This window comes from Engraulis encrasicolus, chromosome 16 (assembly GCF_034702125.1).
Source record: "Engraulis encrasicolus isolate BLACKSEA-1 chromosome 16, IST_EnEncr_1.0, whole genome shotgun sequence".
Lineage (NCBI taxonomy): Eukaryota > Metazoa > Chordata > Actinopteri > Clupeiformes > Engraulidae > Engraulis > Engraulis encrasicolus.
In genome coordinates this window covers 13439320-13462549 of record NC_085872.1, presented here as the reverse complement: position 1 = coordinate 13462549, position 23230 = coordinate 13439320, and the positions used below count along the sequence as shown (strand labels likewise).

At 43.3% G+C, this 23230-nt stretch overlaps 1 protein-coding gene across 1 annotated transcript; it reads left to right on the top strand.

Annotated features, from left to right (window-relative positions):
- tacr3l (tachykinin receptor 3-like) lies at positions 1-11530 on the top strand. Its single transcript, XM_063220200.1, has 5 exons — positions 1-368; positions 596-784; positions 1182-1332; positions 7992-8188; positions 10439-11530. The coding sequence occupies exons 1-5, from the start codon at positions 1-3 to the stop codon at positions 10764-10766; spliced, it is 1233 nt and encodes a 410-aa protein (XP_063076270.1). The 3' UTR covers positions 10767-11530.
- The last annotated feature ends 11700 nt before the right edge of the window (positions 11531-23230 follow it).

The window sequence follows — 23230 nt, the reverse complement described above, 5'->3', positions numbered from 1 at the left end:
ATGACTGCGCAATCGAATGGATCTAATGTTGGGCGCAACTTCACCAATCAGTTCATTCAGCCTCCATGGAGAGTTGCGCTTTGGTCAGTAGCATATTGTTCAGTATTGGCGGTTGCTGTATTTGGGAATCTGATTGTGATGTGGATCATTTTAGCTCACAAACGCATGCGGACGGTCACGAATTATTTTTTGCTGAACTTGGCATTCTCTGATGCGTCAATGGCTGCCTTCAACACACTCATTAATTTTATTTATGCCACGCACGGCGAGTGGTACTTTGGAGAAGCGTATTGCAAGTTCCACAACTTCTTCCCCGTCGCCGCTGTGTTTGCCAGCATCTATTCAATGTCTGCCATAGCTGTTGACAGGTAAGGGCGGTGAATCTGTGAAGATGTCTGCCTATACAGTGTTACACCTGCTTTTCAATTGAAGACACTGTTCCAAATATTTACACTACGGTTCTGATTGTGAGCTTGTGGTTGGAATAAAATCACCACCAGACGATTGCCTACACCTACGCCTATATTCTACTAAAAAGTGCTTGCTGTTTTAGGCCATGTAGCCTACTGATTTCATCCCTCTGTGTGTTATACAGGTACATGGCTATAATACATCCTCTGAAACCCCGCTTGTCCGCAACAGCTACTAAAGTGGTGATTCTGTGTATCTGGGCATTGGCCATAGTGTTGGCGTTCCCTCTCTGTTATTATTCTACCACTTGGCGGACGCGCCAAAGGACGCTCTGTTATGTGGCCTGGCCAAGACCCTCTGACGACCCCTTCATGTGAGATGAAAACACACCATTTCTATTTATCCACTCAAGCACTGTTTTCTGTTTGTTCTCCTAATGGCATTCCGGCTATTCCGTTTCTAATGTGCCTCCTTGGTGTTAAATTGTGGTTTTCTCATTGCTACTTTTGCAGCAGTTAGAGATAGGCCTATAGAACAGGCATATAGAATATATCCAAATATTTTTGTGATCTATCAGGCTAATTTGCACCATCCACTAGGCTAGTGTGTTTAATATTGAGATTACACACAGTGTAGAAATGTAAGTGGAGTGAATCATGCATGATAGATAACATAAAATGGTTATCGGAAACAAGCACACTGTTATTAACAGCTAAAACCTTGACTAAAGGGCACACTGGTGCACCTGTTTCCCCCCAACACCTGTACAGGTATCACATCATTGTGGCCGTGTTGATTTACATGCTCCCCCTTGTGGTGATGGGCATCACCTACACAGTGGTGGGGATGACATTATGGGGTGCCGAGATCCCCGGGGACTCATCAGACAACTACCACGATCAGCTCCTGGCCAAAAGAAAGGTAGGCCTACAGTACTGTACACAGTGAGCATGTTTCAGAAATAGCTCTGAGAGCCATAATGCAGAATGGCACTCACGTCAACCTAGCATGTAAAATTGTATTTTGTATTGATTGCCAGAACAATATTTAATTTCCTGATTGAAATAATGGTTGTAGCCTATTTTAATTTTTCTGTCCAAGCTGAGCCACTGACTGACTGAATAGGCCCTGATCTATTTTCATTCCTGTGATCCTGTTACACTCTGGTCGACCCTTTACTTATCGGTTCTCTCCGGGGCTCATTGTGAACAAGGATTAAGGTCATTTTTTTTTTACGTATGATGACTGTCTATGCAGGGACAGCTTTGAGGGTTTAAAACACTTTCTCCTGTATGTTGACTCCCAATCATAGATAAAGGACTTCTTATTTCTGAGTCATGAAAATGACGCTGTCCTCGAGACAGTCTTGTCTTAATGAAAACTAAAACCATTGTTTTTGTCTCACTGCATCCCTGCCATGAGCATTTGTTCGGGGAAGGGTTTCACATTGTTCCACCAGCCACCACTTAGATAAACTCACAGTAGCCTATAACAGGACACAGTGTTCATGGTGACCATATGTTCAGTCAGGGTTTTTTTCTCCTTTAACTCGGGAAAGTCAGGAAATCCGGATTTTAGAATGAACAGACATTATAATATTGCTCCTGACACCAGTTATGAGAGCTGACCATTTGCATTATCACTGTGTAAAACACATTTTGCAATAATTTAACTAGTCCATTGAATCAAATAACCCACATTCATTTTCCAGTGCAAGACAGTTTTGCATAGGGCACAGATTAACACACCATTCACATTCACAGAAGACTTGTATTTCATGATGCACTTCATTGTTATTCTTCATCAGGTACTTTGAGGGGAAATGTTCAAATGCAGAGAATTAGTATTGTTACAACTACAACTTCTCCTAACATTTAGCACCACCTGGGCCATAAAATGACTAACAACTGGGAGTGAACTGTGTTAGTGCAACATAAATCAGCAATAGCAAAAGAGTAGCGTGTGTGTGTGTGTGTGTGTGTGTGTGTGTGTGTGTGTGTGTGTGTGTGTGTGTGTGTGTGTGTGTGTGTGTGTGTTAGGGTGCATCAAACGCCAGTTGAAAATTAAAACTTTGCATTATCCAACTCTGCTCTTGCTGTATTGTTCCTTTGCACTATCAAAACTCCCTTGTAAATTTCTAGAACATTTGATGGATGTTAAAGGGTGGCACAATATTGGCATTTTGAATGGTAGTGAATGGGCATTTTTAGCTTAATCTGTGCAAAGTGTATTTTGAGACTATTTCGATCAAAAACGTAAGGGCAGTCATTTGGGAGAATTCTCTAGTTGCTTCTCCACTTCCCCAGGACATCAAAACCCCAACAAATGGCTAAAGCATGGATATATATGGGTGTTTGAACATGGCTAAAATATTAGCAAATGGGGGCTAAAACCTTGCTGAAGGAAGGCTGTAAAAAAGACGCACAGGGAATTTAAAATCTGGGAAAGTGGAGAGGGAACTGGAGCATTCTTCCAACTGATTCTCTTCACTAGTTTTGAACAAAATAGTGTAAAAACACACTTTTCACACTTTTCAAGTATTTGGCTAAAATCGCCCATCCACAGCCATTCAAGATGTGGAGCATATTGTGCCACCCTTTAACATCAACCAAAATCGCTAAGATTTTACAAGGGTGTTATGTTAATACAAAGGAACAATTTTGCAAAAGCAGAGCAGGATTTTGAAAAGTTGGGGCGTTTGATGCACCCTAGTGTGTGTGTGTGTGTGTGTGTGTGTGTGTGTGTGTGTGTGTGTGTGTGTGTGTGTGTGTGTGTGTGTGTGTGTGTGTGTGTGTGTGTGTGTGTGTGAGCGTGTGTGCTCGAGCATAACACGTCCATGAGTGTTTGTCCCCAAAAATACACACAACAGCAAAAGCACATTTAGTTCACAAAAGTTCACAAAAGCACAACTTTCTGTACAGTAATCAGAATATTGTGGCATGTGTGCTTTCTATCATTTTTACTGTAAGTTGACTTTTATCTTCTGAAAAACACGATCTATATATGCGTTTGTGCAGACGGTTGGCCTGTGACCCAGCGTGGGCATTGCGTCATCACTAACCTTTCGCAGCGCGGTGTCTCGGTGCCTGACAGGAAGTCTCTCTGCGACCTACGCCGGCACCTCAGGACCTCTCGTGGAGATCAGCCTCCCCCTCAGCACCGTGATGTAGATTCACCTCGTCATGTAGTCATGTAGGCTACCCAACAATACCAGGCAGGCTCAGATCATACCTTCCACTGCTTCCCTTCCCGCATACCCAGTGCCAGATTAAGATGGCCTGGGGCCCCTAGGCTACAGGTAGCTGCGGGGGCCCCCAAGATGGAAAATTTTGCTACAATTTTATAGACAGTCAGCAGTGGTGTAGTCTACGTAGAACGCAGGTATACTGAGTATACCCACTTCTAAATTTTAGGGGCTTCAGTATACCCACTTAAAATTGATTGATCCATTATTTAGAATAGCATAAATATATACAGTATACCCACTTCAGAAAATGCTAGGATATACAGTATACCCACTTCAAAAAAGTAGACAACACCGCTGACAGTCAGGGCTCTAAATTACCAGCCAAACACACACTGTCTAATGGGCCAAAATGGCTAGTAAGTGTGTCTTTTCTACCAGCCGAACTTTAATTTAACCAGCATTTGGCCGGTTGCCTAGTGTTAATTTAGAGCCCCGTAGACAATGTCATAATTATGACCTAGGAATTAAGGATAACTTATTTACCAATTGTACTGAACACAATAGGTACATTTTTCCATATTGAATCTTGTCACAATTTTGCAATTTTCTTCGCTTTTGGCCAATCAGGCGCCCCTTATCCAGCCTGTGCATTAATCCGGCCCTGCACATACCTCATAAATCTCCCAGAGGTCATCGGGTAGGGAGGAGGATCCTGCATGAGGTTTTTCTGCAGTCAATGTTTAGAGTATGTCCCAGGAGACCGTGCAAGGCCTTTATGCACATACTCTGAAACCCACACAAGTTCCTCATGTAATTTGGGCTTTGTTTGTTGTGAGCCAAAACACAGGCTGAGACGTAATGTGTTGTGCTTTATTTTAGGGGCATTTTAAATACGGAGATAAGAAAACACTTTCACAGTCATTGCATGGAGAATACCGTTCATAAAATATTTGAGAGAGAGAGAGAGAGAGAGAGAGAGAGAGAGAGAGAGAGAGAGAGAGAGAGAGAGAGAGAGAGAGAGAGAGAGAGAGAGAGAAAGAGAAAGAGAGAGCATCTGTTAAAAAAAAATCCCTTTAGGCACCCCCTGGTACCAGTGTCTCCAGTGTAACCCAGTCTTTTGACCATGTATTTGCACTACCAGCCCGTTGATGGTTTCCATCTGTCTTTCATCTTATCAGTCTTGTCCTTGGCTTACCGTTATCTTTCATGGTAAACAGATGTAGGGGGAGGGGGATTTTTATGCAGCAAAGTCAATTTCAGAGGAGCTGTTGCTATTTGTGTCCGCTGACAGATGTCTTATTACAAAATCTAATTAAGCTTCATCAGTAGGTGTCTCATTTTCAAATGTGGATACCAATACTGCGGTGGGCAGCTCTGAAGTTTTAATATCATAAAACTGTAAAAAAAAAAAAAAATGATATCAGTGATAAAGTCATGGTAACTTGTATAGTAAATGTATCCCCCTACTGCAATGGCAACTTGAAAGTTTACCCGCTGCCTCAGAATTTCAAATTAATTTAAATCTTCATTGTACCTTGTGTGAAGTTTTGTCTGTTGTTTGAACACAAAGCTGCAACTCAAAGCTTCACAAAACCTACAATAAGGATTGAAATTAACTTGGAATTCTGAGGTAGCTGGTATTTGTTAAGGTTACAGTGAACCTTTTGCCAGCTGAGTGTTCTTCTGCCTGGCTGCTGCACGACTCTGGGACTTTTACACCAGATATTTTTTTCAGTAAGTGGGGCTTTATCCGGTCCGAATAAGAGCTATAGTTTTGTTTCCACCAATAAATGCCTTCAAAGGTTTGTTTGTTAATCTTTTAAAGAAGCAGATGACATGTCGATTCTGATGCCCCTGGTGTATCTTGAAAATCAGCCATCTTAAAAGACCTCCGACAGTTAATCAGTTCATTACATGAACATGAACATTGGCAAACCAACTACACATAGTGTTGAACTCTCTCCAACCATTACTCACAGATTAAAGCTGAAATAAAACCTCACTGAACAGATATAGTGTTGTGATGGGAGGACTGTATTCTTGTCCCAGCTATAGTTTTTCCCAGTGGTCTGAGTCTAGACCTGCCAGTCAAACTCTGCCAATAGCTAGTATTACCATACAAACTGGTCAAAATCCTTTCGCCTATTGAAAAGTCACTGTACATACTAAATTAGTGATGCACAGATGCAGAGACTGATGGGCTGATGTATGAGATGCGTAAAAGAGAATGGAAAGGTTTCGGCGAAAGGTTGAGTTGAATAAATTGGTGAGCAGCAACAGTGCTATATGTCCCCTCTTCTTTTCGGCGTCTTTATTTGATCCAGCACCTCTTTTACTGGATGTGTGCGCATCCCTCACAGTACTGATGTGCGAGATGACCGGGACACAATCCACCTCTGGCACCTTAGGGTGGAAGCACAATGAAAATACTTTAATATATTCAGTTATATATTCGCATTGAGGGCTAACCGTCATACACTGAATTCATGAGACATTTACCTCAGCCATGTATTTAAAGCGATGGTTCGGAGTAGAATCACCCTAATGCCATTTGAACCGTGACACCCATCCACCTTAACACCCGAAGTGTTTTCTGCCGCAGGCTTACATCAACAGAGTTGCCCTGTTATTCGATGTTTATTCCGGATAGCTTGACTCAAGCGCATATGGATCCTGGGCAAACTCCAAACTTTCCCCACAAAAATAACATGTCATGACACCAAACTTCTACAGTATAACAAATGTGGTTTGTACTCACAAAAAGATGAATTTGAAACTTTGTACATAGTCCAGGAGTTTATTAGTAACAACACACGAGACGATTAGCTTTTCTGCTGCTAAACATCCGTCGACGTCACTTCCTCCAGCTGCCCTACGTCTATCCATCTCAGCCAGTTCCTCGTCCGTATATTCGGGTTTGAATAAATATGGATTTCCTTCAAAATCGCGAGAGTCATCCTCACGTTCCATGCTGGCAGTGTATTCTTCCATTCTTGTGTATTTTAATGGCAGCAAAAAATGGTCCAGTCCTTAGCTATCTGGCTATGTGTCGGCAATCGCTTCCGGCAATATTATGCCATGCTGTGGACAGTCCCAGCTGGAGGAAGTGACGTCGACGGATGTTTAGCAGCAGAAAAGCTAATCGTCTCGTGTGTTGTTACTAATAAACTCCTGGACTATGTACAAAGTTTCAAATTCATCTTTTTGTGAGTACAAACCACATTTGTTATACTGTAGAAGTTTGGTGTCATGACATGTTATTTTTGTGGGGAAAGTTTGGAGACGGTGCCCAGGATCCATATGCGCTTGAGTCAAGCTATCCGGAATAAACATCGAATAACACGGTAACTCTGTTGATGTAAGCCTGCGGCAGAAAACACTTCGGGTGTAAAAGTGGATGGGTGTCACGGTTCAAATGGCATTAGGGTGATTCTACTCCGAACCATCGCTTTAAGTACTGAACTTTTTTTCCATTGCTTGTGTACATGTACTGGATGTGTACCGAAGTAAGTAAATACACGTCACTGCAATGTAAAAATGAAGCTCTTGATAATGCTGTAGCTCTGATGCTCTTTTGATTGTTTGCTGCCAGGTGCAGGGCCACTGCCAGCTTTTGCTGGGCCCAGGACAAAGTCATTTGAAAGGGCCCCCCTTATCCAACACATACAATATCATGAAAACCCAATGTTTGGGTCCCCTGTCTCTGTGGGCCCGAAACAACCAACTGGCCCCTTTGTCCCCCTCGTCGGCTTCTCTGGCCAGGTGCAAAGACTCTTTGTCGGTTCTTTGTTCTTTTTCATAAAAGGCGTGATGAAGCGAAGCTAACACATCTCATCTCATCCCTCTCCCTCTCAGGCTTCAACAGAGTAATTAATGCAGCAGAGGATGGTAATTACTGTAGCTTGTGGCTGCTGAGTGAGTTAGTGTCATCCTAGAGTGCTGGAATATCTTGGGGGACTCCGTCACCGCCACAGCTCATCACACACCATCTGCAGGATTCTTGTGTGGTGAAGGATGATGATGATGATGATGATATCGCCTGTTGAGAAAAATCACCAATTCTCTGTTCAGCTGCTCACTCTCTCAGCACCATTTGTCCCTCAATAAGATTTATTTCTCTCTCTCTCTCTCACTCTCTCTCTCTCTCTCTCTCTCTCTCTCTCTCTCTCTCTCTCTCTCTCTCTCTCTCTCTCTCTCTCTCTCTCTCTCTCTCTTATTGTCTGTTGCTCATTTCATTTTACTCTCCCCTTTTCAGCGTGGCATTCCCCAAGGTTATTGCTAAGCACTGCCTCCGTTCTTTCAGTGTTACAGTAAATCATATTCCATGTACTTGTAATGAATGTGGTCCCTCATCCTCTTCCCCTTCCTCCTTTTCATCCTCTCTTCTTTAAAGGTGGTGAAGATGATGATTGTGGTGGTGGTGACCTTTGCCATTTGCTGGCTGCCATACCATGTGTTCTTCATTGTGACCGTTCTGAACAAGAGGCTGAACCGCTGGAAGTCCATTCAGCAGGTGTACCTGTTTGTGCTGTGGCTGGCCATGAGCTCCACCATGTACAACCCCATCATCTACTGTTGTCTCAACGGGAGGTACAGTAGAGACGTGCACACATACCCACATACACTCTCCAGCACAAATACACATACACTCTCCAGCACAAATACGCATACACTCTCCACCACAAATACACATACACTCTCCACCACAAATACACATACACTCTCCACCACAAATACACATACACTCTCCAGCACAAATAGGGGCCCATCGGCGAGTCAGTTCTGCGCCGCTAATAATAAGGGGCCCCTTTAAGCCAAAAGTGCCTGGGCCCTCCACATACTATTGTCTTCTCTTTACTTCTTCAAAATACTGTAGGCAGACACATTCACGTTACATTCAGCCAACACAATGGTGACAATTCACAACTGACTAACCATCGAAGAGTGTTAGTTCCATGTACAAACCCATTTGTTGTCTCAACGGGAGGTAGAGTAGAGGCATGCACGTACCCACACATACAGTACACTCTCCACATATAACTTACTGTCTTCTCTTTACTTTACATAGGCCTACTGTAGGCATGTACAACCCCATCATCTACTGTTGTCTCAATGGCAGGTACAGTAGCCACGCACATGCACTCACATACACTCTCCACCAGGACTGGACTGGCCATCTGACATAGCCGGCATTTCCCGGTGAGCCCTGCACCCTCGTGGGGCCCTATTTTCAGAAATGTATATATATATATATATATATATATATATATATATATATATATATATATAGATATATATTTATTTTTTTTACATTTCTGAAAATAGGGGGCAACGAGGGCTCAGCCCTGCTCTCCACATATAGTGTCTTCTCTTCAAAATGCTGTAGGCATGTACAACCCCATCACCTGCTGTTGTCTCAATGGGAGGTACTGTAGAGTCATGCACGTACCCACATATACAGTGCATTCTCCCCATACTATTATCTTCACTTAACTTCTTCAAAATACTGTAGGGTAGGCAGACACATCCACATTACAATCAGCCAACACAATTGTGTTAATTCACCACTGACTAACTATAGACATAGAGTGTTTGATTACTCTCAGGGTACGTTTAGATGGTAACGACAATGAAAAGAGAAGACGCAAAAGTGTTTTTCATTCGCGTTTACACGAGCTTTCTCAGGGGAAAGTCTTTGTTTATATGAAGATGCAAGACAAGTATGTGATATTCAATTGGATGCATTCCAGAATGCTGTGTTGTGGTGTGATAAAGCAAGTGCAGACACTCTAATTTGACAGCTTAGCTGTTTAGACAGACATGCAACCAGGGTCGTCTTCAAAACTCTACACTGTGGAAGGAGTCTTCAGATTTTTGCGTCTTCAAGCCCTGCAAGTCCAAGTCACTTTTGACCAAATATTGTGTCATCTTCCTTCACAATCATTCTTGTATAAACGGCCCCTCAATGTGTTAATTTAACACAGCCAGATTAAGCTCTTGCACCACCCCCACATCCATAAACATGGATGACACAGATATACCCGGTCTCATCAGCTCATCTTCTGCTTTAGTTTTGATGATACCCCAACTGCTGCTTTTAGAGTAGTGGTTCCTAACCTTATTTGAATAAACACGACCTGGGCCTCATCATAAGCCTCCCAATGCCCCCTTGACCTCTACATAAGCCTCCCAACGCCCCTTGACGTCATCGTAAGCCTGCCGACGCCCACCTTTGTATTAAAACAATAAAATAGACGAATGCACCCCGATGGCAAATAAGTCCAGCCACTTCTCAGCTGTATCTTTCCCAACGCCCCCCTGGGGCTCAACAATGCCCCCTGGGGGGCTGTACTGCCCCCGTTGAGAAACACTATGCTAGAGGGATGTCTAAAAAGGCTGCAGTCCTGTGGCCACCGTCTCCAAACTGCAGCAGCTTTAGTGAGTGTTACACATTCAGCCAGCAGGGGGCGCAGTAGTCTTTGGCCCGGCCGGTATGTGGGAGTGGTCCACCGCACCATGTGACCCGACTGCGAGTTTTGTCAAGTTCCCACAGCCCTGGAGGTCTTTTCTCATACCAAACTATTCCACTACGTTTACTGTGTGTGTGTGTGTGTGTGTGTGTGTGTGTGTGTGTGTGTGTGTGTGTGTGTGTGTGTGTGTGTGTGTGTGTGTGTGTGTGTGTGTCCACCCGTCTCTCAGTGTGTGTGAATACATCTATGTTTTACTCCTACACATTGAGGTCATGACTCACTCACTCCACTGCTCTCCTAAAATGGCCTGAAATGGCCATTCATCATCTCCCTCAGCAGCCTGTCTTGTCTGTCTCTCCCTTGGCTGCAGGTTCCGGGCGGGGTTCAAGCAGGTGCTGCGCTGGTGCCCGCTGGTGCATGTGTCAAGCGCGGACGAGCTGGAACTCCACGCCCTCCGCCGCCTGCAGCCCCGTAACCAAAGCAGCATGTGCACACTCTCCCGTGCGGAGACCAGTCTGCGCGGCGATGACCGGGGACGCAGCCGCAGCAGCCACAGCAAGCACAGGACACCCAGCCAGGGCCAGGCCCAGGCCCAGGCAGGCACTGTTGCCAACGGTAACACAAAAGAGAAGGAGTCTGAGTCTGAGTCTGCTGCCGCTGTCCCTGTCCGTCTAGGTCCACAGGACACAAGAGCATGACGGCATCTGTGGTTGTGAACAGAACACACATGGTTCTTATTAAGGCTTCTGGAATATATATATATATATTGTATATATACGGGGCCTATAGGGCGCCTTCAGTATAGCCCATTTGAAACACTGCCGCTCCTCTAGTCTGTAGGAGTCTGAAGTCAGAAGTCTGTGAAACAAACCTGCCATCATTCTGAGGAATACACATTTCATAATACAAAAAATTCCTTAAACAAAACTTGTATGCTTTTCAGCACAGTTATGTGGTGAACATGAAAGAACGATGACAGTGCTTTATAGAAAAAACATTAGGAGCGTAGTAAATATGAACTACGATTATAATATAAAATTAAGATGACTATGTTTCTGAATGTATTATATTGATTTTGACATAAAAGAAGGTGTGTGTATTTTGTGCCAAAATTGTTTTGTGATTACCAGTCAGGTGATAAACAAGTGATAGGCCTAACTTAATGTGCAGTGCTAAAAACATTTGAATACTGAATGCATATGTGCCAGTTTACAGTACCTTAATACTTGTATTGTTACTGTGACAGTGTCTTCGTATTATCTGAAATATGCATGTAAGAGTCATATGGCTTATTTGCAGCCTCTCATCAAGAAAGCTCATGATAAATTGTTTTTGATGTTTTTCGCTGTTGGTTTCACTTTGAACAAACTAGTTTCTCTACATCTGGTTATAGTACATGTTGTGTTAAGTGCATAGCTCCACATATTAGTGAGATAAATACAGGAGGTCCCTGGCATGGCCGTAACTACCATTGAGGACTCAGCGGTCACGCCCTCTGGTTTTTTTTTCAGAATTGTAAAATTGATCTATGACAAACATTTATCTACGATCAACAATTCAGTCTGTATACGCCACCCCCATTTATCCTCAAGACAGTGATTAATGAAAACAAACTTAAGAGTTTTACTGAAGATTTTGAAGCATTCTAAATGTACAGTGTGGAGTACAGCACAGTATTTGACCTCGGTATTTGGAAATGTCTCGTTACGGCCCTGGTCCCTGGAATGTGGGAACTATGTGGAATTGACCAAAATAATGTATTATACATTACTGTATACATGTATATGACAAATCCCTTAGAAGTGTCTATCTCTTTCAACATGTGTGTTATTACCGTAAGAAACTGTTTGAAAGTCAATAAAGTAGTTAGACAAATTCCACGAACACAAATACTCCATGTGTCACAACTTTGACTTTTGACTCATTGACTTCCACCACTTTTCATTTTAACTCTGTACCTCGGAAACACCACATCACCAGACTTGCTGTTGACATCAGCATTAGACTGACAGCATTACTAACACCAAAGCTTGACTCAGTTCGCTGTCTTCTACCAACATACATCAACCCCCTCATTCCCCACCCGTGACCCATGTCACTAAGGTTGGTATCCAGAAAACAAACCGTCTTTCACTTCCCTCTTTATGATTTCTGGCAGACAAATCATCTGAAAGTGTTCTGTCAGCATGATGAGCGTCATGGAATGATAAACTAACTTGAATCCTCAAAATGACAAATCAACATCACGTCATCATAAGGCATCTTACAATGCTATAAAGAGTCATTGTTTGGACCACGATGGAACATGAAGAAACAGTTCTGCATTTTGGTTGCGTAAGTGTATCATCCAGGGCAGGTAACCACCTGCCGGTACACTTCACATCAATGTCAGCTAATAAAATGGGATTAAGCACCCAAGTTAACCCTTTGTTTACAGTAACTTTGTTTGACACAACAATATTTTCAGTACATATTTTTTTGCCATTTCTCAAGTTTAGTCACTGCATCCACCAGATGAATGCAGCCGTATTCAATTGGAGGCCCTAGGGCCACATGCGGCCCAGACACGGCTCATATGTGGCCCCCAGCTGTTGCATTATACACTGCAGTTTGGATACTGTATAATAATTCTAATTGAATAGCCCTGATCTAATGAACCACACAGGGAAAACCGTGTCAGCAGTTAATCAACACAGATGAGTTGACACAGTTAATCGAAAGACATTTGAGCCACCACAATATATTAAAAGGGTATTTTTGAGACGTTAAGAAGATAAGTGACTGCAAAGGCGCTTCGTTACAAATAGACCTAGAGACATGTAAAAATAGCCCCCAGACAACTGACATCCGTTTGGTAAATCAGTCATCGCTGAGCCCCTCGGAGACTAGTGGCTGGACTCCATAAACATATAGGCCCTATTCAGGCCCGCCGACAGGTGGGGACAAAGGGGTATGTTGTCCCAGGCTCAGGGAGATAGGGGGCCCAGAGTTGGGTCCCCATTACATTGTATGTATTGGGTGGGGGGGCCTTTCAGAGGATGTTGTCCTGGGCCCAGCCAAAGCTGTCAGCGGCCCTATTACACGATACCATTCAAAACAACCATTCTTACATCCTACTCTCATCACATCTGCTAAAACAGTTTGACTTGAGACAATAAAAGGAACACTTTAGAATCAGATGAAACACAGTAAGTCAGGGTCACAGTGACCATGATCAGAAAACTGTTTTTGCCCCAACATAACTCCCCTCTGAATCACTCCATTCTCACCATTTGCCTTCACCTCCCTTTCCTGTCATCCTACACTTAAGCAAACCTAGCCTGGCCGCGCCAAAAACCCCTACAGCAAAGCCCCCGGGAGCAAATTCATTTTGCGGCCACCAGGGGCGTCTAGATTTCTAGGCTAAAGCAAACCCCCTATAATGGAGCTCTAATGACATCTCCTTTTAAAACTCATTGTTAGTTTTTAAAACCTTTGTTAAACAATTGTCTTTGCTTTTATCTATTACGCTGAAGGCAGAGATCTTATGAATTAAATTTAGTCAAGAGCATAACATGCTGTGACCTCTCTATGTTGATAGTGTGCAGGGATGACAAGCCAATGAGAAGCAGCACAGACAACCCTGAGAAGTAGCTAACATAACTGTATTTACTGAGAAGCTCTCAACCAAATTCAGCAAGTTAGTTGTTCCACAGCTACCAATTAGTTTACCATTTTCTGGTACCATCATCAACCACAACCATGTCATTTGTCCCAGTATAAAGGATCCTCGGCCAATTTTGGTCCTCACAGCAGATGTTCAACAGTTGTTGTGGAGAGGTGTTAGAACACCAGAAAGTAGGCTATACGCTTCTTCCCATGAAATTCTTCTATTTATTATAAAGGATGGATGATTCAGAATCAGCATTCACTGTAAACATGTTATAAGGATTGGAATGCTTGGAAGAATGGGAAGAATCCAGAGGTTTTTTTTGTCAGAGCTGAAGAACTTCCAAAGGTTCTTTCAAGAACTTTTAATTGTACAGTGTTCCATAGGAACCTCTAAGATTTCTGAGGAACCTTGGGGTTCTTATTAGAAAACATTTATCTATTGTGGGTTCCTCAGATAACTTTTAGGTTTCACCACAGGGACCTCTGAAGATTCTTTGAACTTTTTTGCATTTCCCCACTGTAATGGCACACAATCAGTTTCACTTTTTAGGATAATGTTATCAGTTCAAAGTTCTTCCAATTTTGTCCTTCCCTCAATTCACTAAGAACTTCAGAATCAGAAGGCATGTTACTCGTTCGTTCCACACTTGGGACTGCTTTGTGGAGCAAATCCAAAACAAATGGCGGAAGACACGAACAGTCCTGCATTAGCAAGTCTTGCACCGGATGATACTTACGCAACCAAAATGCAGAACTGTTAGCCTCAGAGTATAATTATTTTCCTTATCCGCATCCAACCAATTCATTTTCTTTGCCATAATCTGCGTTCAGAACCAGGACATCAGACAGAGGGTGAGAATGGGTCATGAGGTGACAAGGGGTTATGTTCTCATATGTGCTTGTGCTGATTGTTCCACTAGCCCAGCCTCTTCCTACTCATACAATCACTATTATATTCCTAGAGCATTAGGAAAGACCTAACCCATGACGACAACACACCGTTCTTTTATTTGAAAGCTTTTTTTTAATGATTTAAACCTGTTTTTTTTTTACTCAAAAGCTCTCTTCAGTTGTCTTGATATTACGGAAACCGGAAAATAAATGAAATGAACAAAAAAGAAATAAAAGCATCCCTGCCCGCCAATTAGAAAGAATGACTGTATTTGAACTGGTCATAAACTTTGCCTATTCACAGGATGTCTCAAGATGCACAATATGATTGGACTTAAATGCTGCATCAAGTTGCAAGGTGACGGTAATTCAGAAGTGCCTTTTGTTCTATCAACAGTTCATGAATTATTAACACTGCACTTTAATCATTGTGATTTAGCCTACCTAATTTGACCCACATTGGAATAGAAATAATGTTCCACTAAAAAACTGTAAGAAGTCACAAAATCCTTCAGGAGTGTAACCCTGTAACGTATGGACACAGCTGCAAGCACCTCGCTGAGCACTAAGCTGATGGCAGTAAAAGGAAGGAAGCAGCTATAGTCATGAAAAGGAAGGAGTGTGTGTGTGTGTGTGTGTGTGTGTGTGTGTGTGTGTGTGTGTGTGTGTGTGTGTGTGTGTGTGTGTGTGTGTGTGTGTGTGTGTGTGTGTGTGTGCGCGTGTGCGTGTGCGTGCGTGCGTGCGTGCGTGTGCGTCGGCGCGTGTGTGTGTGTGCGTGCGTGCGTGCGTGTGTGCGTGTGCGGGGGGATGCAGGGACAATGATGTCTGTGATCAATGCACATATTAAGTTACATGTCACAAAAATCATTCAGATGCACTAATAATTGAATCTCAGAAAAGAATAGATCCACGTGTATCTATGTGTAGGCTAGCTACCCATTCTGGTGGTTCCGCAGTACATTGTCCCAAAGTGACAGGCTTGCAGTGTAGCCAAGGGAAGCGTGTTAGGCAGTGGTCCAGACTCTTGTTTCTCTCAAGTCAAAGGATCCCTTCCTGTTTCCTTCCCCCTGGAGCCTAGCAATAAAATTGTGGGCCCTATGTACAATCAGCTCCAATGGACCCCCACCCAGCGACATATCTACATAAATCAGACACTGTGTGCCCCCTCCCCCCCCCTCCCCCCATACATGGGTTCACCGTGTTTATAAACGATGTTGTGAGGAGGGGCAAGCCACTGGCAGCCAACCACGTGAGCTATTTTTTTGACCGATAGGCAGCGGTTTCCAACAATCAGAGGTTGAGTTGTGCGCAGCTAGTGAAAACAAACATTTAGAACCCATGTATACATGGGGCCCTGATAACTAAGTCACACTTTACACCCCTGAAGTTCCTGAACAATACTCCCGCCTTCCCCTCACTCAGTTTTTATTCCTCCAGCCAGCTACTTACTGCACGGGAGGCTTTGCCCGGTGGCAGGAATCTCACTCCTCCCTTTCCTCCCTCCTTCCTTTCCTCCCTCCTCCCTTTCCTCTCCTGCAATTATTCCACAGGAACAAGTCTCTGGATTTTTCTCTGGTTGGAAAATAAACACGGGGTACATGTGTTATGTGCGTAATTCACAAAATAGTCACACATGATATCAAGTTCAGTTTATTTAGCCATATCAACAGTATAAAATACAGTTGCTAGGAATGTACTTTGGTGAGCTCACACATACAATACAACTAAAGACACAAAAGAGAGGAACAAGGATACAGGCCTAAATAAATAAACAGGGAATGACATACTACATACACATTGGAGACATTGAATGGTGCAATGGAACATTGAAAGTGCATGGGATGGGTTGTACAGAATACAGTTATGTATATTGTTCAAAGTAAGCAAGGGAGGTAGGAAGGCCAGGTAGTGGAGTAGCTGTAAAGTGCTAGAGCATATTTAAATGACGGATGGCTTGTGGGTAGGTACTGTCCCTAAAGCGGTGGTATTGGACCGGATACTGCTGTACCTTTTCCCTGATGGTAGGAGTGTGAATAGGTAGCGTGCTGGGTGTGTAGGATCAGAGGTGATGATCTTGGCTTTCCTGGCAATTCTGGTGTTCAAGTCAAGTCAAGTCAAGTCAGCTTTTATTGTCACTTTCTTCATATGCACAAGTCATACAAGGAAAATGAAATTACGTTTCTCTCTCTATATGAGATGCCAAGACATAGACATACACAGGACTGAGATTTTACAGACAGACAAAGTGCAAGACAGGACAGGTAACAGTGATTGACTGGTAACAATACGTGATTAATAATAAATACATTGAACATTTAACATTGAACATTTAACATGTAGACAAATGGTAGGACAAAAATAGAATGGAAGACATTATGATAATGAGACAATAATAATAGTGACAGTAGCAATAGTAACAGTAAATAGGCTAATAATAATACTAATAGTTATATAAAAGTGGTAAGATTGGAGCAGCAGAATTGTAAGCAGCATGTTGTATTGTCTTATTGTTCAAGTGAGGTAGACAGTACAGGAAGGTGCAAAGACACATGGTGCAGTGCGGTGTTGTAGTGTGAGGTGAAGGTGCGAAGACACATGGTGCAGTGAGATGTTGTAGTGTGAGGATAAAGTGCGAAGACACATAGTGCAGTGCGGTGTTGTAGTGTGAGGCGATGGTGCAAAGACACATAGTGCAGTGCGGTGTTGTAGTGTGAGGCGAAGGTGCGGAGACACATAATGCAGTGCAGTGTTGTAGTGTGAGGCGATGGTGCAAAGACACATAGTGTAGTGCGGTGTTGTAGTATGAGGCGATGGTGCGAAGACACATAGTGCAGTGCGGTGTTGTATTGTGAGGTGAAGGTGCAAAGACACATAGTGCAGTGCGGTGTTGTAGTGTGAGGTGAAGGTGCAAAGACACATAGTGCAGTGCAGGGGTGAGTTTCTCAAAAGGGAAGTTGTTAGCCTGTTAGCAACTTCGGTAGTTGCCAATGGGAAAATGCATTGAAAGCAACAAAGTAGCTAATGTAGTAAGCAACTTTGGTTTCGAGAAATTCACCCCAGTATTGTAGTGTGAGGCGATGGTGCCAAGACTGTGGCCAATGATTTTAGAGGCCCTGTGTACCACCTTCTCCAGATGTTGCTTATCTTGGCTGGTGGAGCTGCCATACCACCAAGCCAAGATGGAGAAGGTCAACACGCTTTCGATGGTAGCACTGTGGAAGTGGATCATGCCTGCTTGACTTAGCTAATATGATATGATTTAATGAGAGAAATTAGATGCAACAGCAAAGGTTGTTATGGACAAACTATACATTTTGAGTGATTAACAAACTGCATGTGTTTTGAAGTCAAGCAGAAACTCAACTTTGTGGTGCAGTTTTGGCAATGCCTGTGTTAAAGGCTTAAGAGGAAGCATAGCTGATTAACATTTAATATACTGTATACCATTCACAGCTCAGTAACATACATTTGTCAACAGGGGAGCAGAGCCAAAGTCAGGATAGGTGACATAGTAAACAAGTCCTGGATTAAAACTAAAAACAGTGCTACAAGCGTTCTTGTTAATTTGGCTAGTAATGTAAATCACAATTTTAAGCGTTGCATGTACCATCTCCAATTTTTCTCACCATCTTTGGATTTTAACAGTGCATGGCACGATTGTATGCACGATTGACTTATATTATATGAAGCCTTATCATATCATATGATACCCTAACCAACTTGTGTGTGTATGCCAACCACTGGTACCACAGTTTAATGGTAATGCCAGAATATAGTTTTCATATTATAGTTTGGCATGTTAAAGATGTGCATCAAGATATTTTAATGTGTGTTGGAGATAAAACAAAATATGCAGACAACGCTGTATTGACAGATAGAGTAATTTAGGATTAGGGATGAACTTGGTCTGCCACAGTTTAGCAGTCTTTAGTTTTGTTATAATTGTTGTGTGTGTGTGTGTGTGTGTGTGTGTATGCGTGCGTGCGTGCGTGCGTGCGTGCGTGCGTGCGTGCGTGCGTGTGTGTGTGTGTGTGTGCGCGCGCAGAGGCGATTCTTGGATCTATTGGGCCCCCAAGCAGAAGTTCAAATGAATGGACATTTGAAACGAATTAAAGTGTGAGCTGTTGTTCATTATCTAATGGCTTTGGGGGCCCAAGTGGCTGCCTGCTGCCTGCAATAAAGCCTGGTGACAAGATGCGCCTCTCTGTGTGTGTGTGTGTGTGTGTGTGTGTGTGTGTGTGTGTGTGTGTGTGTGTGTGTGTGTGTGTGTGTGTGTGTGTGTGTGTGTGTGTGTGTGTGTGTGTGTGTGTGTGTGTGTGTGTGTGTGTGTGTGTGTGTGTGTGTGTGTGTGTGTGTGTGGTTGCCTTCACAAGAGTGGGTATGCTGACATAAGGCAGGAGAGTCATTGTTTGTGAACTGAAGGGTGAGTTTGGCTGTGGTGTAAGACACACAGCAGAAGTGCTCAGTTGGACACAGGGCCGCTGCTAAGCTTTTGGAGGCCCTACACATGACTGGTCAGGAGGCCCCCATGCATAACATAATAATAATAATGGTAGTAATAACAATAATCTACTAACTAATATGTTTTATAATATATAAAATTCTATATTTTTTTCAATACTTTTTTTTAGTCAATCACAATTTAAGAAGCTCCAGTTTTGGGGGCAAAGTGGTTGGTGCTCTAAGCCAGTGTTTCCCAACCTTTTTAGTCCTGGGTACCCCCTAAGCCATTTTGTCATATGATATGTACCCCCTCGCCCTCACTCATGCTCTGTTGCTCTATCCCAATGTGACTACAGTCAATATATTTGTTATTATTACATTTTTCCGCGTACCCCCTGAGGTGTGCTCGCGTACCCCCAGTGGTACACGTTAGAGTGTGGCTCGGGCCGTATTTTTCTGTCCGAGCCCGGCCCTCAGCCGACAGAAAAGTGATCGACCCCGACCCGAGCCCGAGACTATTTAAAATGTTTGTGTCCAAACCCGTCCGAAGCCCGAGACCACTGTAATAACAACAGAACCTGTGCGCAAGCAAGATTTTCTATGTGGGCTCCTCCATACTCAAAATAGCACGTGATAAATAGCCAAGATAGGCAAAGACGTTAGGATGAGGCAATTTGCAGTAGCCTAATTTAGTTACGCACGCATAGTAAGTATAAACACACACACACACACACACACACACACACACACACACACACACACATGTGACAGCGCACCTTATGTTTCCTTCGGTTAGACTAACCAGAGATGTTGGGTGCGGTGACCAAATGCATGGGAGGGGCGTGAGAGGATAAGAAAGGCGAAAACTAGGGAATACGTTTTGGATGCAGTCAGCACGCTATCGAAGCATTTGTTACGTTACTGTTAATGCAAATAAATCCCCGCGAGCCCTGTGAAGCTGCTGCTCCTTGTCGTTAAGAAGGATGGGCTATAATTTAACCCAGAAGAACCTGTTCGGCCCCCAAGAGAATGTCATTTCCCCTGATGTCCATGCGGTCAATATAAAAATCAGGAAAGGTTGCACGCGCATAGTTACAACTGTACAGTAAAAGTGACAACAATTAAGAAGAACCTACGTGAAGGACATGATATGTCACAGCGGACAAAGTAGTAACAGGAAACCTCTCCTACCTTACTCCACGTAGCTTGTGCATCTTCTTAGTTATCCATATTATGCTCCTTGCTAGCACATGCTGGAAATGTAATCCTTGGCGAACAATGCAGTGACAAACTTTGTCATTTTATGTTCAACATTCAAGACAGCCTCGGCATGCTAAAACATGGCCTAGGCTACACTAGGCCTACAACAAAAGACCACGCGTCCGCTGACAACTGTTGATTTGGCGCTTATTAAGAAAACAAGTTGACTAGGCATCCCTACTCGGCTGACTGGGAGTGAGCGTCCATGTCGCCACTGGTAACTGGCGCGCGCATACAGCCAATAATAATCACTCGCACGAGTAGCCTACCAACATTTTCATTTATGCATATTCAATTATTTATTTTTTAATTACAAAACTGCCGTTTGCATGAACTGAAACGTTTCCTCTGGTTGCTTACAATTTTCACAATGTCTGTTTGCTTCAAGCCCGAGTCCGACCCGAGTCCGACAGATATTCTATTTTTTTTGTCCGAGCCCGGCCCGGCCCGTCGGGTTCCGACCAGGCCCGTCGGGCTTCGGTCGGGTTGCCATGCTCTGGTACACGTACCCCTGGTTGGGAAACACTGCTCTAAGCACTGGTTGCTGCCCTAAACACTCTGCGCACTCTGCTCATGTCTAGCGGCGACCCTGGTTGGGCATATTCTGCTACAAACAGTCAGTGTAAAATGCTGGTGTGAAGATGGCAGTAGTCCAGTCATGACCACACTCATTAGTGCATTATGAAATGAAGTGATCACTTTTTTCAACAACCCCACCTCCTCCTCTGGCACACATACTGAGGCAAGCAGAGCGAGGAGGGATTCCTACATAGAAAGATCATGTAGATTTGAGTAAAACATTGGACAGTAATGTGTCTTGAGGTAAAGCTGGTTGTTTCTCACACTGGTCAAAACAAGTTTCCAAGAAGGAGAGTGTGTAATGCCACAAATATGCTCATAAAACATTTCCCAGAAGGGCACTTTAACAAGGGTAAAGGAAACAAAAAGTGTTTTCCCTGTGCAGTCTAACCTTCGATGCTTGTGCATATGATTTCATGATACTACAAGTGTGAGTTCAATGACATTCCAAGGATTTCAAGACAGAAATAAATAGGCCTTTATCAGTGAGCAGCAATCTAGCCATCCAGTCACTCCTTCCTGAACCATTTCCTTTCGCCAAAATACAAGTGCAGTACTGCTGTGGATCATGCCTGCTTGACTGCCTGCTTGGCTAATATGATATGATTTAATGAGAGAAATTAGATACAACAACAAAGGTTATTATGGACAAACTATATATTTTGAATGATTAACAAACTGCGTGTGTTTTGAAGTCAAGCAGAAACTCAACTTTGTGGTGCAGTTTTGGCAATGCCTGTGTTAAAGGCTTAAGAGGAAGCATAACTGATTTATATTTAATATACCGTATACCATCACAGCAAATCATTAATTTATGAATAGCTCAGTAACATACATTTGTCAACAGGGGTGCAGAGCCAAAGACAGGATTGGAGGCACATAAAAGTTATTTCTTTCTTTTGCAGTATACAGTGCACAACTCCAGAATTACAACTAGGCACATGTGTCACTCAGCTAAGGCACATGTGACACTGTGGACACTTTATATTTTGGTGTGTGTGTGTGTGTGTGTGTGTGTGTGTGTGTGTGTGTGTGTGTGTGTGTGTGTGTGTGTGTGTGTGTGTGTGTGTGTGTGTGTGTGTGTGTGTGTGTGTGCGTGTGCGTGTGTGAGAGAGAGAAAGAGATACATATGCCTTGGCTAAATGTATGTAACAGTGAGCTATATATGGTTATTTTATGTGTAAGTACAGTATGTGTGTAATGTCTCATGGGCAATGTCTTTATTGCGTGTATGCTACCTGACACCTTAATTTCCCCCTGGGATCACTAAATGATACTCTACTCTACTCTACTAGGCCTATGTAGAGGTATACCATATTATTCAAACAGTGCTGCACCCTCTCTTGTTAATTTGCCTAGAAATATAAATAATAATATTGAGCATTTTTGGCATGTACCCTCCCCAATCACCATCTCACCATCTTCAGATCAGCAATCCGGTCATTCAGTCACTCCTTCCTGAATCATTTCCTTTCGCCAAAATACGAGCGCAAGACTGCTGCACTGACATGTTAGCGTTTGGGGTGGGGAAGGTCTGGGGGCAGTTTAGCTGTCTTTATTTTAGTTTCATTTAGAGTGTGACATGCTTGCGTGTGTGTGTGTGTTTGTGTTTGTGTGTGTGTGTGTGTGTGTGTGTGTGTGTGAGATAAGAGAGAGAGAGGCAGAGAGAGAGATAGTGTGTGTGTGTGTGTGTGTGTGTGTGTGTGTGAGATAAGAGAGAGAGAGGCAGAGAGAGAGATAGTGTGTGTGTGTGTGTGTGTGTGTGTGTGTGTGTGTGTGTGTGTCTCTGTGTGTGTGTGTGTGCGTGTGTGTGTGTGTGTGTGTGAGATAAGAGAGAGAGAGACAGAGAGAGAGATAGTGTGTGTGTGTGTGTGTGTGTGTGTGTGTGTGTGTGTGTGTGTGTGTGTGTGTGTGTGTGTGTGTGTGTGTGTGTGTGTGTGTGTGTGTGTGTGCGTGTGTGTGTTGCCTTCACATGGGTATGTGTGACAAAAGAAAGGGGGTTCATGGTGCAAGGTATACACTACAGAAGTGGTCGGTTGGGGGAGTCGTCTGCTGGGGAAGAAGCATTGCATCACAGCAGCTGTTTTTTTCAGTCTACCATTGTGACATACTATAGGCTATGAAGTTTCATGGTAAGTATGTCCATGTGGCCTGAGATTTGCACACTAGCACATGGCAATCCGACTGTAATGAATGTTACCAGAACGAAACAAAAACCCCACTCACTCCATATAGGCCTACTGAAGGACCCAGCGCAACAACCATTGGACACTGATCACACCCAAATCTGATATCACAGTCCTCCCTCTTTTAAGGTCCATCAACTACTACAAAGTCA

Excerpts from the sequence above, each read along its gene's own strand:
- tacr3l (XM_063220200.1), top strand. The coding sequence starts at position 1 with ATGACTGCGCAATCGAATGGATCTAATGTTGGGCGCAACTTCACCAAT. Across the intron at positions 1,333-7,991 it reads AGCTCCTGGCCAAAAGAAAG|GTGGTGAAGATGATGATTGT; the intron begins GTAGGCCTACAG and ends TCTTCTTTAAAG. Across the intron at positions 8,189-10,438 it reads TACTGTTGTCTCAACGGGAG|GTTCCGGGCGGGGTTCAAGC; the intron begins GTACAGTAGAGA and ends CCTTGGCTGCAG.